Raw genomic sequence first — 19,331 nt, 5'->3', positions numbered from 1 at the left:
CTAAAAGCTAAGTTGATGATTCCCCTCTAAGAAGAGAATATCACATTTGTCCACTTATTCTATCTCATTAGGTACATAAAGGAAGTATTATTATTTCCTTCCTAAAACAGCATCGTAGAGTTTTCCAGTCATCTTTACTTGAATCTCTCCAAAGCCAGCTGCCTTGAGGAGTGTGCTGTACTCTGCTGCTGTTCGCTCTTTTCCTTCTGTCTGGACCAACATATTCATTGAATACAGTTGGGTTTCTAAAGGCCCACTTTTATCTTCATTCAGAAGTGATTCAACCAGCAGCACTCCACCGCCTGGTTGAATAAAGAGGAATAAAACACATACTGAACTCTGAGAAGATGAGATACTTTTCAGCTGAGTTTTTAGATTACAACCTTTAGTTTCAGGAAGAAGCATCCTCCATGTGAAGTCATATGTTAGCATCACAGAAGGCAACGAAAGAGGCATCAGAGCATGCCTCTGCTTTGCTAGCTAGGGACTGACTTAATGGTTAATGGGATTCTTACTGAGGTATATGCCTATCTAAATAACACCCAATCTTTACAGCTAAACGTCTTGAAAGAGGAGCCCCTGTAGCAAAGAAGACTAAAACTAGAAGCCAGTTAAGGAGAACTTAGACCATATCTTATTTAGCTCAGCTACACATGGCTGGCCTAGGAAAGCAAAAGACTAAACCAAGAAACCCCTACACTGAAAACTGTCAACCAAGCTGAGTATTGCTACTGGTGTGTTTCACATTATTGATAGGTGAGAGTCTCTCAGCTCTTCAAGAGTTTGCACCTACCAGGTTTGCAAGCCTTGTAGACTTTTGCCAGCAGTTGCCTGCACTTCTCATCATCCCAATCATGCAGTATCTTGGATAAAATATACAATTCAGCTTCTGGAATTGAATCGTTAAAGAAGTCTCCTGTAAAACAAGAATGCATGTATTACACAGAGGGCTGTAAGGGGGCTGGTTAGCTCAGTCAGTTGAGCGTGGTGCTGACAATGCCAAGGACGCGGGTTCGATTCCCATTCGGTCCCCATGCTTTGCCTGATCTACTCGAGAGGTGGCGTTCCTGGCGACCGGGAGGCTGGATTAAAATGATCTCTAAGGTCCCTTCCAGCCTAGGTGGTTCTATGATCCATGATCTGTGATATATGTCTCTCACTCAACAGCATTACCAGGTAAAAGTCCTCTTTGACATTGCATAGGGGATTATGCTCTTGTTCAGTTTCAGGAAGATCTGAAATGTTTAAAAGCAGTTGCTCATCTGAAACAGCCTTTGATGCACAGGAAAGCATTTGAGTCTAAGTTTTCTCCAACGACAGGAATTCAGATTCATAAAGCTTTAAGAGGAGAAGACAGTTTCTCATGGTTTCTCTCATGGAAAAACGGAGAAAAGTTTTCCTTATCTAAGCAATTTTTCAAGGACCTTCAGAGCTACATCATAAGTCCATAAAGGAAAAATATACATCTCTCACCTCTTAACACTAGCTTCATCATCATGACTTTGGCTCAGCACCTGGCACATTAGTTTTTTTCTCTCTGAATCTTATTTTATCATTTCTGCTCCCATTTCTTTGCATTGCTGGCACACAGAACAATTCCTGTGTTTCTCCATCTTTGTTTTTAAAATGTCCTTCTTCATGAAGGCTTCTTTCCTTTTTCTGAGCTTCAAGCAATATTAAGTCCTTCCAACACTTTGAAGGCTTTTGTAAACATTAAAAATTAGATTTCCCTTCACTCATTTTCATCATGCAAGATCTTCAGGCTGGGCAAGCTTACCCACATTCAAAGCCTGAAATATCTCAAGACTTGAAAGTCAAGCAGTTGTGACCAGAAAAGGAAAGCCCCTTGCTCAGAGCAGGACTGGCATCTCACACATCTGCCAGAAGGTCTGCACAGGAGAAAAGGGAGTGTTAAGAAGATTTATAATATGGCATGGCAGTTTTTTAGAATTGCAGGACCGGGGTTTTTTTGTTAAAGTACCGTTACTCTGAAGAAATCAAATAGTTCTGTTCAGGAGTAAAGAGTTTCTGGGCTGCTGAATAACCAAGTTGTGTCTCTGATAGAAGGTAGCTGCAGATGCCCAACTGGGACAGCCCCGTGGTATCAATGAACTGCAGACCCAGGCTGGGTAGGCTGCAATCTGGGACACTGCCCACACAAGGGGCAGCTGGAGACCTGAATCTCCGGTACGGTACCTCTCAGCAGAGGCAGGGGGCTCAGGAGGAACAGCTGTGACAACACTACACCACCATCCACACCTACCTTCACAGAAAGCAATCCGATGCTCCTCAGGAGGCAAAAATTGCTCTTTGGCGATTCGCACAACATTCGGCAGGTCATAAATTGTGACTGTGGAATTTGGGTACAAAGAAACACACTCCCGAGCCAAAGCTCCTCCACCTCCTTTGGGGAGAGCAGAAGAAGGTCAGCACTCACACAAAACCAACCTGTTCAGCAATACTCCCATGAAGGGATGCAGGCAACAGTGCATTCAGCCTCATGTAACCTGATAAAGTATATTTGTTCCCCACATGTTGCCGAAAGGGAAGAGGAAGGACAGGAGAGGCCACCATCCCTATTTGCTATGCAGGAAGGTCCAGGGCCCTCAGCATCCAGGAATATAGGCTCAGCCGCAGACCTTACAGGTCCTACCACCCCCTAGAAGACCCAGCTGTGGATCTTGGAAGGTGGGAAATAAAAAACAGACCCACTAAACTAGGCACTAGGAAAGTGGTGATGGAGCTCATGAGGTAGCCTGATCCGTCCCATGAATCCTGGCAGTACACAGTACTGCTAGTTCTACGGGGTGCTGCAGGGTAGGAGGCTGCAGACAATATTTCAATGATACTGACTGAAGGGAAGCAGTGAAAGAGTCTGGCACCAGAAGTAAGGCAAGGAAAAAATGGCTAAGCTGCCACATACACAAGGAGATGGGCCACCACTCATTCCTAATGCTCCCACTACTCTCATGTTTCTGTTTTTAATCCAACCAAAACATTAAAATGCTCCTGTTATTGCTGAAATATGTCTTGCTTTCCACTGATTTGCCCATTATACAACATACGAGTTATTTTTCTTTTTAGAATTTGTAAAAGAGGCTTGTTAAAGAAGATCTACTGACACTCACCTCCCAGGTCATAGATCTGAGTAAAATGGGAAAGGTCAAACGCAGCAAGAACATCTCTGCCACATATGCTCCATACTGAGTTCTGACCAGCCATGAATTTCAGCATTTCTTCTTCTGATCTAGTAATGCAAACAGAAAAAGCACATAGAAGAAGCAACTTACAATATCCTTGGTGATTCATATCATGTAACTGTTATTACAAGTTTTAGCTTAAACACTAATCACTGTGATTATCGACATAGAATATATTATTTTTGCATTTAAACGTATTTTGAGTGTTAGCGCAGCAGAAAGGTACAGCTATGCATTTACATATTTAAATAGGGAATTAAGATTAGTGAATTCTCACAGTGTGTTAAACTAATTCCCAGGTTTCAAGGGTTATTTTTTCCTTCAGCTACAATTGCCTTTGTGCCAGAAACCTGTGATATGTTTTTCAGAATAGGAAACTACACAATTCTATTCAAAATATCAATGTCCCAGTAATGGATATTGCTGAGAAAGGAAAACACTACATGAGGGCTCTAATGAGTGGGATTCTCACATATTCATATATAATTGTCCTGAGCCATAATTAAAAGCACTAATTTTATCTACAGTAAGAATAAAATTTCTATAAATCTACTGATGACTACCTGTACATTGCTCCAAAAGGGTCTTTAGATGAAATGCCAAAGGCTCTTTCATATTGGTTTCTTCCTTCTCTAAAATAGCAACCAAAAAAAGCATGTGAATGCAAATTTTACCCCAAACACACCTCAAGCCTGTAGTTGCAGCTAGTTCATCACTGTGGGAGGTGCTCAACTTTGTACAGAATATATGTGATTCTGTTTGCAATGGCTGTAAAGGCACCCTCATTTGCCATCCCAAAACATGCCAGTATATTTCTCAAAATTCACAAGAATGACTGATCTAGTAGAAGGTGTCCCTGCCTGTGTCAGGAGGGTTGGAACTAGGTGATCTTTAAGTTTCCTTCCAAGCCAAACCATTCTATGATTCATGGGAATGCATCTCAGGTAAAGGTATGAGACTGGTGCTATCATCACCATCACACACATCATGCTTGACCATCAGTTGTGCAGACTGGAAAAAGTGAGACTCTAGCCCCATATTAAACTACTCCTATACACCTTCGCAACAAAAGTATCCTTAGTCATCATGACTCATTATTTACTTCGTTGATGGCTCCTCAAATAAGAGCCACTGTAATGATCAAGTGCTTTACTGAAGGTCAAACACACAGAAATCTGATTTCTAGATCGTCTCTAGACCATTCCTAGATCATCAGAAGGAAAAGGTAAAAAAGAACACATAAATGGAAAGAAAAATCCAAAAAACCCACAGCAAACAAAATCCAAGAACATTTACTGGCTGTCTCAACAGCCAAATGATATATTGGGTTTTCTTTCTGAGAACCAGCTGGCATCTTCACTGTGCGCTTCCCCAGAAACACACAACTCAGGCAGCCACACAAATGTCATAAAGTGGTCTGCAAACAGACAGTGTATAATGCCCCTCCTTACCTCACAGCATCAGCCAGGTAGTGCCAGCACAAGTAGACTGTATTGGAGTAATACATCATAATATCATACTGAGACTTGGGACTTGATTTTGTAAGGTAGATGTTGGAAATTTCCGTGTTTCTGTAGAGGCCTAAAGGTGAAATAAATATATATAGTAACATGCATGATATACCATTTGCCAAGTCTACTTTACAGCATGGTATTTATCATCAGAAATTGTCTATATGACCAAAGACACAACCACATTACTTTTACAATCAATCCTTCCACTGAAATGATCAGTGCTTGAGAGCTGAAATGTGTGTTGCCCCAAGAGAGTAAACACTAGCTACTTACACTTATTCCAGAACAAAATATTTCTTTCAAGAACAAGAAGAGGAATGCTTTACAAGGGCTGAAACTTACCTATAGCCTTTTTGCTATCAGAAGAAGGTTTTGGTATGCTATATGTAAATGAGAAGGCCATGTAGACAAGTCTTTTTCCTAATCAACTAGGTCAGCAAGTGGGAGGCAAGTTCCCAAAATCAGCATGCCAACCACACTTACCCTCTCCCAGTTCACCAGGACCTTCTGCAGGCAGATGAATGCTTAAAAGAATCACAGAAATCTCCCCTACTTCCTCCAAAATCTCCTTCACTTCCTCCAACGCATCTGCAGTGGCTTCACTCACCCATAGGACTGACATACAAAAGGAATATAAAAGATAGATCCTACTCTCCCTAAGCTCATTGGGCAACTACTGTAAGCGCTAAAACAGGGCAAGGCAGCAGAAGCCAAAGCAGGGAACACAACTTCCAAGACTCTGGTTATTCCTGACTGGCTGTCCCTGATGACCACAGATCCCTTCTAACCACATGGACTCATCTCTGATGCAAGTGTAAACTTTCAGTTCGGATCAGCAATCTAACAAAATACTTCATGCAGTGGGAAAATCCAAAAAAAAAACCAAAAGTGTTTTTAAAATCATGCTGCTGCCTATCCACCATAGCATTTTGTTTTAAGGTTAAATCATGGCCATATCTCAGAGTTATATTGAGATTACCCCTGTATAGACTGTGAATATCTTCTCCAAGGTCATCTGAGGCTCTTGCATAAAGTGTTGGGATATAGAGCCTTTCACCTGGGTTTTGCTTTACATCTTTAATCATGATGACATTTGATGCTTCTCTTTCAGTTGAAGAGGAGGTGGCGTTCCCAAGTGATTCCCTCCTCCTTCCAGCTACAGTAACTGGCCTAACACTAGATACCACCTCTCCCCACACACTTGCATCACTGTCAAAACCATCAAAGGTTTAAGTCTTTTAGTTCCTTCCTCTCCTTCTTTATTACCTCCTTCTTGTGTCAGTTCTACTGCCAAGAGCCTCAATCCCACGCAGGCATCCAGCAGCCTTTCCATACCCGTGGTGCTGGTACCCAAGCGCATAGCAACAGCAGCTGAAGACAAAGGCTCTCCCGAGTCCTTCAGAAGATCAAACACCCCCAACTCACAGGCAGTGAACATAACCTGGGAGTAAGGAAAGGTAGGAGTGAGGGATCAGGTGAAAGCACCAAAGCCTACTGCATTGTTTAAGTTACTTTTTTGGAGAAAGTACATATAAAGTACACACATAATATTTCTTTTCATGGAAAATCATATTTCATAGAAAGAAGTCTAATGGTGAAACTGAAGTTTCTCTGAATAGCAGTAACACTATACAGTGCTTGTAGTGCACCTTTTTAAATTTCTTTTAATTTTCTGGCAAAGCATGCCAATGTTTTTGTCTCACTAAAGTTCACACTTAGAGACCAGGTTTTGGATGTGAATGTTTCTACCTCTTTGTTAGTTTCAGAGCACATTCTCACAGTCTCTTTTGCTTTTTATCTGGAGAGCACAAAGGCAAGAACGTACTGTGGTAGCTTTTACTGTTGTTGCTTTTGCTCTTTAAGTAAGGATCTAACATAGGCCCCAGTGAACCCTGGAGACTCTCCTGTGGCTTGCAGCAGCTGAGAATATCCCACTTTATGGACCTTATTTTCAGGCACTGATGTGCATGACTACAGCAGTCTCCCTGAGGCAGGGAGGTACCTCTCGGCCAAAATAACTGCCTCATTTGGGCCACCAGCATTGCCCTGTCTTCTCATAGGAAAGGCGTGTAACACCTCCCAGAACAAACCCTCAACCTTCATATGAACATACACAATGATACATATGAAAAATATTGTTCATTAGCTGTACACATTCAAGTTTATGAGTATTAGGCTATTTCTCTGGCCCCTCAAACACTCCTGAACAGTAACAAAGGCATTCCCTCAATTCCTGCCTGTATCTACAATAATTTGGTAAAGTCCATGGGAAGCTCCTTTTACACTCTGTAATAATATGGTTTAACCAAAGTTGAGATAGTTTCTCAAAAATATAGTACAAATGTTAGTTTGGAAAGAACATGGAACTACTCGTTCTACCTTTGTGCCTTAATCAAACGCTGTTTGGAAAAACAGTCTCTTTCACCTGAAAAGAGGCAATACACAGAAGTTCTCAGGTTCAGTCTTCCACACAATACACACAGAGAAACCATAGCAGAGGGAAAGAAATCCTTTGAGGAGATATTTTAACATCTTCGTTGTGGTTTAACAGAGAGGGAAAAATTAGTTCGAGTATGTTGTTTCTCAAACTCCAAAAATGAAAAGTGGGAAGAAATCTCACCACCAAAGGAACTTTCCACATTTCAGGCAGTCAGACAGCAAGGCCTCAGCTATAAATACATTTATTTTTTATTAAACGTCATTCAGAGAAAAGTTCTGCTCATCCAAGCCCCCAGAGAGGTCTCAATAAATACTAAGTCTATCCTGAGGGGTCAACTTGCTTTCAAATCTTTTTTTCCCTTCTCAGATTTCCTTCCTGTCTAGATGAGCAGACAGGATGCCTTTGTATGAGATGGTTTTCCATCAAAAAAACTACATTCAGGACCTAAAGTGAGATCCTTGAATATTTCAGTCTGCATACTCTTAGACATCTATCCAAGTCTGAGTCATATTTCTTACCTTTGAGACTAAAAATCCACTGCTGTATTGCAAAATGATTTGAGGGTAGTCAAGGTCTTCAATGGAACCCATCTTCTTTCTGGACTGAAGCACAGATGCTCTGGGTCCTCTTAATTTAAATAAGCTTCTTTCCATCAGGCACAGAGCACATCAGCTGATCCACTTAATCCTATTGCTTCTGAGAAACACACTGGTTACCAAATGTGTTAACTAAATTACTTGGCTTTGATGAGTCCTTTTACCAGGTTTGGCTCTTTCTTTGTCTCTTCCATCATCAAGTACAAGGCTAAAGAAGAAGTACAGATTAAAGATGGCATTGTCAGTTCAGTGGTCAGTTTACATGCTGGCACTTCAGAAGTTCTTGAAAGCTTGCAACAAATAAGCCAGAAATCACTGCAGAACACAATGTGAATCTGAACTCTGTGTGATGCACCAGAGTTTGTAAACCAAAGCAGTGTCTTACCTGGGGCTTGTTCAAAAGTAGCTCTGCTCCATCAGGCTGGCATTATGAGGCTGGAAGATTTCCCAAGAATATAAATCCAAAGACATGTTAGTCAGTCCAATGACATGACCCCAGAGGAAATATGGCAATTGGCAGCAGAATTCCTCAAGCGAAACATGGATATTCCCAGGGGTTTAAGAGGGAAGGAATATCAGCTCAGCTCAAAGTGGTCACAGCATACTCCTGGCCATGCCTGGCACCTCCCACAGCCCTAATTGCACTCAGCCCTCACTCAAGTGTATGCACAGCACTTACCTTCACCATGCTGAAGCTGAGCCATGTTCAGCCTCAGGCTCTGGGTCATGCACCCAGGACTTCAGACCTTACCCATGTAAGGGAAACGCCAGGCTGGATGGGGCTCTGGGCAGCCTGATCTAGTGGGAGATGTCCCTGCCCATGGCAGGGGGGTTGGAACTAGATGATCTTTAAGGTCCCTTCCAACCCTGACAATTCTATGATTCTACATAGCAGGAAAGAACTGCTGAAGAAACAACCCAAGCAGAGTCCACACAAGAGCTGAAGGAGGAAGTATCCCACCACAGTCTGTGACTGGCATAATTTCTACCCAGGTGTGGAAAACCTGGGTGTGCTTCCCTGGCCTCGTTCGCAAGTCGTGCCCTTTGAAAGGGTAAAAGAAACACAGGGGCATAGCCAGAGGGGAGCTGAAATTTGCTGTCATGGGCACAGGTCCAGGTGACACTGGGGTTGGCAGTAAGGTACACCCCATGCCTAAGTACAGAAGCAGCCAGTCCAAAGAGAAGCTGTAAGAGACTGTTTGCTGTGCCGTTTTGTCACAGTGACTAGTTTCCTCTGGTGATCATCGCTCTGGGGAATTCTGCAAGAAATTAAGCCTACTTTTGCTCCTTTTCCATATTTTGCAGGTCTCCCCACATAGCAGCTTAGAAAACAATGCCTGATTGATAGCAGTACTACAACAGGGGTGTCCTACTTCTGCTTTGCTATATTTTGGCAGAGCAGGGTGCTGAGAGATGCCAAAACGCTCTATATTTTGCAGCTGGCTGCTACACTTTTCCTCCCCTTCTCTGCGGAACTAACCAGGGGCATGCAGAAAGTCGTTGGGAAGAAACAGTGAAATCACTACAAAGTGCCACATGTGGTATGGATTTCAACTTCACACAGAACATACCTCATAGGTATTTCATCAGAAAATTAGAACCCTGGATTAGTTTCCTGAAACTTCTCTGCCTCACTGTCCATTGCTTCAGCCTGTAAGAGCCCATCATCTTGCCTATCTTGCCTTTTGGAGCAGACACCGCGATACTTGGGAGAGAATAGTCCACTTACATCAAGGAAAGACTTACAGTTATTATATCATGTTTAGTGACTCTTCAGGCAACGGTGTTAAATTAGACCTAGCTTAGGTAATATAGTGATAGCAAAATGTTACAAACTAGCATTTTTCAGGGATAGCTTTCTCCACACTTCAGCAATTAAGTTAATGGGCAAAACCTGAGAAATATAGTGACTGAAAGGCACCTCGACGCTTAGTCTACATTTGCTTGGTGCGTGTTTAAGACTGCACTTTATGACTCTGTCCCAACACATTTTAATGTTCTCTTCCTTTCCTCCCAAGTAGGGTTGTACTCATACCCTGCTACTCTTTCAAACCTGCCTCATTTTAGAAGAACCAGGTCAGTATAAATTTTCCACGTTCTTTCTGACCATTTTGTGGATGCAGTGAAACTTACTCTACTGAAAGGTTCCACAGTGTAAACCTTCTCTGAATGTGTATTTTCCACTTAGATCCTTAAATTTCAGCCAGAATACATTGCATTTCTTTTAGCCAATAGTGAAATAGCAAACTAGTTTAAGAGTTAGTTGTTAAAGTTAGCTAAGCAGAAGTCACAGTTACCAGTCTTTCTCCCCTCTGCACACCACTGCTCCCTGGGTTCTAGCATCATGGAGTGTCTTGTGATACCAGCACACTAGGTCCAGATATATAAAATTTACAGCAAACACCAAACTGTAGAAACACTTAGACCTCCTCACCCTGACCAGCACAGCCTGTAAATAGTGCTATTGTCTTGCAAATGCACCAGACTTCACTGTCCAGTACAATTTAGATGCTAATATTCTGTTTATTTTGTGCTGTGGAGGCTGGAGGTCACAATACACCTCTCCTCCAGAGTGACTACGAATCTGTGCAGCTTGTATCCATTCCTCCAAAGCTAAAGCCTGGACAATCAGTTTCAAGAACACAGCTCTATTCATAACGGACATAATTCCATGCTATTGCCACCTCAAGGGAAGAACACAAGCTCTGTTTCTATTTAGGAACTTCTGGCTGCATGTGCACTAAGTGTGATTCCTCAAAGTTCATTCATTTGCACAAATCTAGGCTCATTCTCATGGATCATGCTACATCTTTTTCAGTTCCTCAGATCAATTCAAAAGGCAGTTCTATGGGAAGAGAAAGTCATTAAAATTCACACTAAGTCTCTATCCACATGGATAATCAGGCCAACTTCTTTCTGTTAACAGCTTTCCCCTCTCCTTCAATTAAAATAGAGAAAAAAAATGTGCATAGATAAATATTACTAGGCCAACATAAATTTTGTTAGCCAAATGATTAGAAATACATAGGAAAACAAGAATATTTCTCTGCTAAAGGCCAGTTCTGCCTGCCTGCTGATGAGAAACAAATTGGTGCAATTTTGCCCAAGCATAAAGATTTCCCGTTCCCAAGACCAGCTATTCAGATCCAGGCCATCAGCCACACTGGAAGCAAATGTTCACCATGCTTAGGTACACATTTGTCTCCCACTGAGCTGGCTAGGAAGAGCTAGCTGCTGCTTGGCAGCTTACAGACCACTTTCCTCAAATGACTCAGCCACAGGTTGGTACTCAGATATTGCAGTGACATTTAGTACAGCTGCACTGAAGACTCACGAGTACAAAAAATGCCCAACCCTCACTTTTCATAGTTTTGCCTAAGCAACAGACAGTTATGTGCACAACTGCACTTTATCATGTCCTAATTGGCCATAAGTTTACTTCACTTAAAGCAGAGTTATAGCGTATAAGATGCTCTGGTAATAAAATGACCACACAGTTAATTAAACTCAGTTGAAGTACTTCTTCAATTACGACTAAATCCATCTGTTGAGGACACCACATGTAATCGTCTAATGGGATTACTACCAGTGGTGAGATGTAGGGGAGATGCAAAGTCAGACTGATGCAAAGCCACACGCAGTCTGCTGCTGTATCCAAGTAAATTGCTAGTGAAGCTTAAAGTTTAAGCTCCTTTCAAGCTACGAACGCATTCATGAAGATGAAATTGCAATGGCTTACTTTCACTGCAAACTCCATCAAGGTTTTTATCATAGTGCTTAAACCACATGCAGGCTAAAGCTGTTACTTTACCTCCACGGTTCTATTTTAGTGATGAATTTTTCTTTGCCTAAATTATTCACTATGGAAAAATACTACACAGAAAATAAATATGCCATTTTTGCATAACATTGGAAAGTAAGAAATCATCTTTAAACAAAGCATATTTAGTAAAATTAATGGGTTTGCTGGTGAGAAATGGCAGATGATAATATTTTCATACCAGCGACCTTCCGTATAAGCAACAAATACAAATCCTAGGAATGTAACTACAGTATTAAATTTCAGTAATTCCAGTGTGGAAACAACTGTGCCTTGCTATCATTAAGTCTCCACATTATTAAGCTTCTAAGTATGCCCAGCTTATATCAGATCGTCTGGAAATGCACAAAGATCATATAGTTTGTGCCCTTTAAAAAAAAAAGAAAAAAGAATCCGACAGTAAGTATCATTTTCTTTCCTTTGAATTAGAACATCCAGTTTTAATAAAAGGCTCATTTTCCTCTTTATAATTTCTAATTCTTTGCATATTTTACAACAGATGCATTTTCCTAGTAATATGATCACTGTTTTTGTCAGTTTTTGACACCAACAGATTTTGTTTCCTGTTTACATCACATATACGACTGGCAGACATTTGGAGTGGGCAGGAAATCCTGTATATTCAGCTCATTCTCTAAGCAAACCCTCCCTTCTCCTTAGTTTTTCTTGTAGTAAAAACTCTGACTGAGAATGTCTTTTAAAAACCAAACCAGAGTTGTTCATGGTTTAACCTTCGGGCCTCCAAATAATCTCTCAACAGGTAATTCAAACAAATAGTCATTGAGATCTCTGTCAGAGGAAGGTCCCAGCAGGGAGATGCACAGTCTCCCTGAAGACAGACAGATTCACTAGGTAAAAATAGTAGAGGCCAAAAAATTACTTGTGCTCTATCAAACATCACAAAGGCAATCAGTGGGCATGCAACTCCTTTCCAGAACCCATTTTTAATTTGCTAATCTGATAATCCTCTCCCCCATTTCATCAAAAACAGAGCTTCAGAAAGCAGTGTTCCCATGGCTCGGCACTAGTAAGTACCCCTGATATCCTTTTACCTGGTGCCCCACCTCAAACGTTTTTTACAGCATCGTGCTGTTTGCAAGTGTGCTGGTTTTGGCTAGAGCTGGCTAGAGCTTTCGGATAGAGTTCATTTTCTTCACAGTAGCTGGTATGGGGCTGTGTTTTGGATTTGTGCTGTGAACTGTATTGATAACACAGGGACGTGTTATTGCTGAGCATTTCTTGCACAGCCTCAAGGCCTTTTCTGCTCCTCCCCCCACCCCACCAGTGAGCAGGCTGGGGGTGCACAAGGAGCTGGGAGGGGACACGGCTGGGACACCTGACCCCAACTGACCAAAGGGATGTCCCACACTGTATGGTGTCATGCTCAGCATATAAAGCTAGGGGAGAAGGAGGAAGGAAGGCATATTCAGGGTGATGACATTTGTCTTCCCAAGTCACCATCACGCAGGATGGAGCCCTGCTCTCCTGGACATGGCTGAACACCTGCCTGCTCGTGGGAAGTGGTGAGTGAACCCCTTGGTTTGCTTTGCCTGTGTGTGCAGCTTTTGCTTTACCTATTAAACTGTCTTTATCTCAATCCAAGAGTTTTCTCACTTTTATTCTTCCAATTCTCTCCCCCATCCCATCAGGTGGGCAGTGAGCAAGCAGCTGTGTGCTGCTTAGTTACTAGCTAGGGTTAAACCATGACAGCAAGTTATGTCAGGTGCAATGAGCAGAAGAGACTTTTTCAGCCCTTCTCTTTTCCACTTAAGGCAGAAAGTAGCAGACACCACTAAGAAATTCCTCAGAGCACTTACAGACACGTGCCCAGGGTCATATGCAGAATTGTAGGGAAGACTTGGTCTGAGGATGACCAGACCCTTTACTGTCAAGTTAAGACTGTTATCTGCGAGCAACTGTGGTGCTACCACACCATTATCCCTTCACATTGTCCTACAGATAATCCAGTTTCAAGGACAGCATGCCTGGTAATGCCACTCAGAGCAGGTAGAACTCACTTCACAAGTGACACAGAGCACATACAACTAGACTAGGTATCCATTAAAAAATAACTGCAAATCAGCCTCAGCCCTTCAAATGCTTTATAATCTACTACTATGGCAAAATATTTGTTTGAGCTAATCTACAATTTATTTTTTTGTGAGGCAGCAGGAGATGCATTTGGAGGATGTAGCATGTAACAGGGAACCAGAACAAATTCATTTCTGTGCTGTGATTACAGAAGAAAGGATGATGGTGCATATAATTTCAAACAAGCCTCAAGAGCTTGGTATTAGATTAAGTACAATAACAACAAAAAATAGAGGTACATTTCCTCTTATCAATACTTAAGTATGCAGGAATGTAAGACACTAGAGGGCTCCATTCTGCACACCCACTTCTGAAGGATCAACTCAACTAGACTGCTGCTTTATACCAACTGCAAATTTATTGTGAGGCAGCAAAAGATACATTCTGCAAATAACACATTCACTGGGCTCAGGAAGGACCAGATCAAGAGAATGCAACATAAGCTTAATGAAATGGGTATTCAGATCACAAACAAAACTCAAAGGCAGGATACCAGATCAAAACACAGGCAATATTTCGTCTGAATCATAATTATAAAAAAACCCAGCCTTAACTTGTACAGCAATATAAAATATCAGTGGTCAACTTTGCCTACTCAGTTACGAATTAAGGCATCTGCCAAACTGGTTGCTGTCTTTACAGGATCTAACAACTCTACCTCTGCTATCACATATAAGCAGTTGCAATAGTCTGTTACACGATGCTCTACCTGTTGTCCCATCCCTGGAAGTGTTCAAGGCCAGGTTGGATGGGGCTTTGAGCAACCTGATCTAGCAGAAGAGAGGTGTCTCTGCCCACAGCAGGTGGATTAGAACTAGATGATCTTCAAGGTCCCTTCCAATCTTAACCATTCTATGATTCTCTGATTCAAGAACTGGCCTAAAGCTGACACTGGTGCAATGTCCAGGTAGCACTGATCACCCACTAACTCTCGTTGGTTTGCATTTATAGCCTTGTGCTTCCTGGTACAGTCCCTGACCTCACAATTTTGGGAGCCACTGCAAAAATTCCCATTTTCTCTTAACAGCTTTCAAGAAGAGGTTTCCAGATAAGGTATCAAATATTTTTTATATGTATATCTAATCACACATATGCCTTTAATCTAGGTCATTGAATATATTACTCTACAAAGGTAAAGTCAATTAGGAAAAGACATAGACATGGTCACAGCTTTGGTAATCACTTCTTACTAATACCAACTACTTCTGGCAACATGACTCATATGTTACCAAAATGTGGAAGTAGACCTGGTAGAGTTAGATAACAGTTGGACTTGATCTTGAAGGTCTTTTCCAGTTATAATGACTGATTCTATGAGAACTACCACAGCAGGCTGTAACACACCAAAACCACCACAGTAATAATATTCAAGGGCTTGGCCTTGCCCTTGTGGAGAAGTTCTTTCTGTTGAATAAGCTGTTTACTGAGTTACCTAGTGTGGGCTGAGGGCGGGAGATGAAAAGAAAATTTGCAGGCTGAAAGGCTTGTAAGTGTAGAGGTTTATCAGCCCTCAGATAGAAACAGGAGGAGACACTCTTTAATGAACAGGACTGTGGTAACACTGTCCATAGCAACCCGAACTTGGATTTCCTTACCCTTTCGAGGCTCATGTTCATCTTCACTTAATAAGGGCTGCAGGAAAATCACTCCTGGCTGCCAGAGCCATCAGCCACAGTGAGGCGACAACGCACGCAGGACAGCAAGCACCAGCTCCTGCACAGCACAGGGAGGCTCAGGAGCTTTGGCCCACAACCGTTCCACCCAGTTCAGCTCAGCCCTTGCTGCCATCTGTGACGAGCAGGGTCCTCACCCTTAAACGGAGAGAAGTCACACCCTGACGTGTCTCATTAGATGATCAATACACTTCTGAACCTTGCTCTCAAGAGCAAGGTGGGTTCCCACTGGCGCAATCCTATCCCCCCGACACCTCCACGAGGAGCAAAGGGAGCAAAGTGTTCTGTGGTGATGGAGATGAATGCAAGAGCTGCATCCTCACCACAGAGAACTCTCTTCCTGTCTCACAGTGTGCTTAAGAAGAGAGGCAGAACATCTGAGGAAATCCTGGGCATTTCTTGGGAATCACTGGGCAAATAGGGCTTAGAGGCCTCTTTCACTGCTGCCAAGGCTTTCCAGCACGCACACACGCAGTGCTATACTCTGGAGTTGCCCGATGATCCATAGTTTAATGGGATTTACACTCCGTATTTATTCCATGGCCAGGCCTGCTCACTGAGCAAATTTTTCCACTACTGAAAGAAAAAAGCATAGAAAGAGAACCTGAGCTTTCCTCGGCCACAAAGGCTGATCTTAAAGTAAGCTTAAAACTGACAGGTATGGTTTCCTGACACAGAGCAAAAACTTAGAAACTATTCTGAGTTCTTGCAATGGCATGGGAAGACCTCCAGAGTTTGAAAGCAGGACACACACACATAAAAAGTCAAATGCATGGGATATGCTTAACACTTCTAGAGGAATGATTTGTACTGAAGTCTTTCATCATCTTCAAGAATTTCCTTCTCCATCTCCACCCTATACCTCTGGGACTGCCATGCATTCAGTCAAGATGAAAGCCGATATCCAGGCTCCAACTTTTCAAATGGTAGTCTAACAGAGAAGAAACAAAAGCTTACAGACTTGCTCACACAGATTCTTGATGATCTGAAAAAAATCTAGTCAATAAATCTGTATTCCTGCTTACAACTCAGCGGATAAAAATACCAAAACATAACCAAATCCTGAATATCGACAGACAAATGGAGTAAGACTTTGATGCAATGGGCCCTAAGTAACATGCAACACATGACAAGCTTAGTGAAAGAAAGTCAGGTTGCTATTGGTACACAATCCTCCCTGACCAGTTTCAGAAGTAAACGTCTTATGCAGATACCTTTGCAGACATTCTCACTGGATTCGATTTCTAGCAGCTAAGGGTCTGAAAGCAGAGGTGGCATAGTAGCTAAGTCAGACTCCACCCAATACTCAACCATACTAATATCAATTCAATGTTTCAGAAGTATTTATTAGTTTGGTATGTCTTTGAAAAGTATTAGTTGCTAAATCCTATATTCTTCAGTTTCCTTAACATTTATATCATAGCCTGTGACTGCAGTGTGATTTGGAAGCACTGTAAATTTAACAATTCAACAAAAGCAGCAGTGTGGATTATTGGAACTCCTTCGTTAGTCAGACGAAAGCTGCTGATCAAAGTTTGAAGTCTACTTCAAAAGGACATTGCTTTAAAGCAGCTAAACCAGCAAAGGATAGGCATTAAATACTTTTCATATGAAATCAAGGTCACTCCACAGACGAACATTGACATTGGAAGAAAAAAGACCAACTAATTTTATCTCCCTTTAGACAGCTCCGGAAAATCGGTCTTGCAAATCCAAGCAATCAGGTAAGATTTAGGCAATCAGCATCACAACATTCTCCACAGTAGAGTAAAATATCAGTAACTTTAGTAATTCAGCTTCTAGAAGCCATTATGAAACCTGCTAGTATCCTAGGTTCCTTCATTTGAAACATTAAGATCCTTAGAAGATACTTGGTAGAAATGTACTGACTTACAATCAATACACATCAAAGCAATTGGTTACTAAAAAAATTACATTCTTTAGGTTATTGCATCAGCAAGGTTTTTGCAGTAGTACAAGTATGTACCTCAGCCATAATAAAATCTGAATAAATTATATTGGACATGGCATAATTCATAGTTGTAACCTGATTAGAAGATTATAGTTTCAACTCTTTTCAAGTTTCCTTGCAGTTCAAAGCCCTTCACCAACGAAGACCACAAGCAAATTGATGCCCAGTCTTGGAGCAACGGCTACCCTGGAAATACAAAACCTCCCACTTTCATTGTTGAGCATGACGTTATATGGCACATGATATCCCTTCAGTCAGTTGTCCCAGCTATGTTTCCTCTCAGCTTCAGCTGACCCATTCAGTGCATGCACAAAATGGGAAACTGAGAAATCCTTGACACTTTGCAAGCAGTGTTCTCCAATAGGTAAAGCATTGGCATGTTATCAACACTGTCACAAAATCCAAAATACAGCACCATATCGGCAGCTATGACAGAAGCTGACTCCATCACAGCCAGACCCAGTACAACGCCACATGGTGCAGAATCTAACTCAGCATATTCACCACCAAAAGGATTTTGGAGAGCTCTGATGCAAAACACATACTTGAAACAATACTGCAAAGTGGTAGACTAGATAAAACTCAGCACTGAGCAGTTACTGAGTTTTAAGAGGTTTTGAATGAGCTCAGCTGGCTGGTTGAAAGAGGGCTTCTTCCACACTGCCTCTGCATTTTGGGAAGTAAGCATATGCAGGTAGCTCCAAAGCACTTTCAGGGTTTTCTTCCTGAAGCTGCTGTGACAAGAATAAATAGTAAAAGCACTTTCAACAGCTGGGTTATTTTACTTGCACTTCTAGGACATAGTATGAAGCTAGTGCTGGATACGGTGTGTTAAGCTGAATGATTATCAAAGCCTGACAGCGGAACATCACCCCCACAATTATCTTCCCTAGCCTCAAAAACTGCCTTAAACATCAGGAGAGCTTACAGAACTTAATAATTTCAGGGCAGGCTATGAAACCTGCTCCTGGCACTTTCTCTGGAGCAAACAAAAAAAACCCTATCAAGCACAGGGTTTTTTTCATACTAACTAACAATACCTGCTGGATCAGGACTCCAGCATTTTTTGGTGACTGTCACTGCTTTAAGAGCTTTCACTTCTGGCAATGGTACCACATTCATGGCTTGATGACTCGCTGAAGGCAGCATTATAAACTAGCATCTCCTCAATTACTTACATATACACCACCAAGCCCACCATTCAATCCCAGTGGAAATCCACAGCAGAAATACACTGCAGAAATAGAGGCGTCCCTGCCCATGACAGGGAGGTTGGATTAAATGATCTCTAAGGTCCCTTCCAGCCTAGGACATCCTATGATTCTATGAAATAGTAAGAATCTAATCCTGAACTCAAAGATACTAGTACTGACAGTCATTAGTTAAACTTCTCACATATCTGCAAACAGAATATACTTTTTTTTTTTTAAAAAAAGTGCTGTTAACACAGGCCATGTGTCAGTATTTAAGAGCAGATTAAGCAGAACTGCATGCATTTTACAAAAAGGCATCCCACCAGCCCTATCAAAGACTTGCTGCTAACATTAGATTGGATTTTAGCTAAATCATTACTTATAAACTTATCTTCAGGTAGAAACTCTTTTAACACTTCAAAGTTACTAGAAAAATGAAATCTCCACAGAAAGCAACTGCTTAGAATTCAAGGTGTTTGCAATGTTACATAATCAGCCCCCTAGACAGAGGTGAAACTCACAAGAGAAGTCACAGAAATTTGAGAAGTAACATAATTAACTGGAGATCTTCAGAAACATGAACTGCCAGGCAGATAAAACACCTACCTTTTCTTTCAACAGCTACCATCTACAAAGATTTCAGCAGTATGGTCTAGCAAGAAACAAATCCTGCACAAATTCACTGAAAGCAACGCAGACAAACTCAGTCAGCCAGGGATCCAGCTGAGCTGCAGCACCACCTTGCTCCTCAGGCACTCCAGGAAAGAGATGCATTTTGATTTGATGCATCAGTGTGAGAAAAATGGCAGCTTAAGGCTGTAGATAAAGAGCA

General features: G+C 41.7%; 1 protein-coding gene across 1 annotated transcript; it reads right to left on the bottom strand.

The window, feature by feature from the left end:
• Window positions 1-90: 90 nt before the first annotated feature.
• ASMT (acetylserotonin O-methyltransferase) lies at window positions 91-7,745 on the bottom strand. The gene is made up of 8 exons (XM_009873428.1): window positions 7,673-7,745; window positions 5,981-6,155; window positions 4,652-4,781; window positions 3,764-3,832; window positions 3,129-3,247; window positions 2,264-2,404; window positions 794-916; window positions 91-302 (listed from the first exon to the last, which is right to left on the bottom strand). The coding sequence occupies exons 1-8, from the start codon at window positions 7,742-7,744 to the stop codon at window positions 91-93; spliced, it is 1,041 nt and encodes a 346-aa protein (XP_009871730.1). The 5' UTR covers window position 7,745.
• Window positions 7,746-19,331: the final 11,586 nt, after the last annotated feature.

Source organism: Apaloderma vittatum, unplaced genomic scaffold (assembly GCF_000703405.1).
Source record: "Apaloderma vittatum isolate BGI_N311 unplaced genomic scaffold, ASM70340v1 scaffold12707, whole genome shotgun sequence".
Lineage (NCBI taxonomy): Eukaryota > Metazoa > Chordata > Aves > Trogoniformes > Trogonidae > Apaloderma > Apaloderma vittatum.
The sequence above is the reverse complement of the archived record's forward strand: the minus strand, read 5'-3'. Positions and strand labels throughout refer to the sequence as shown.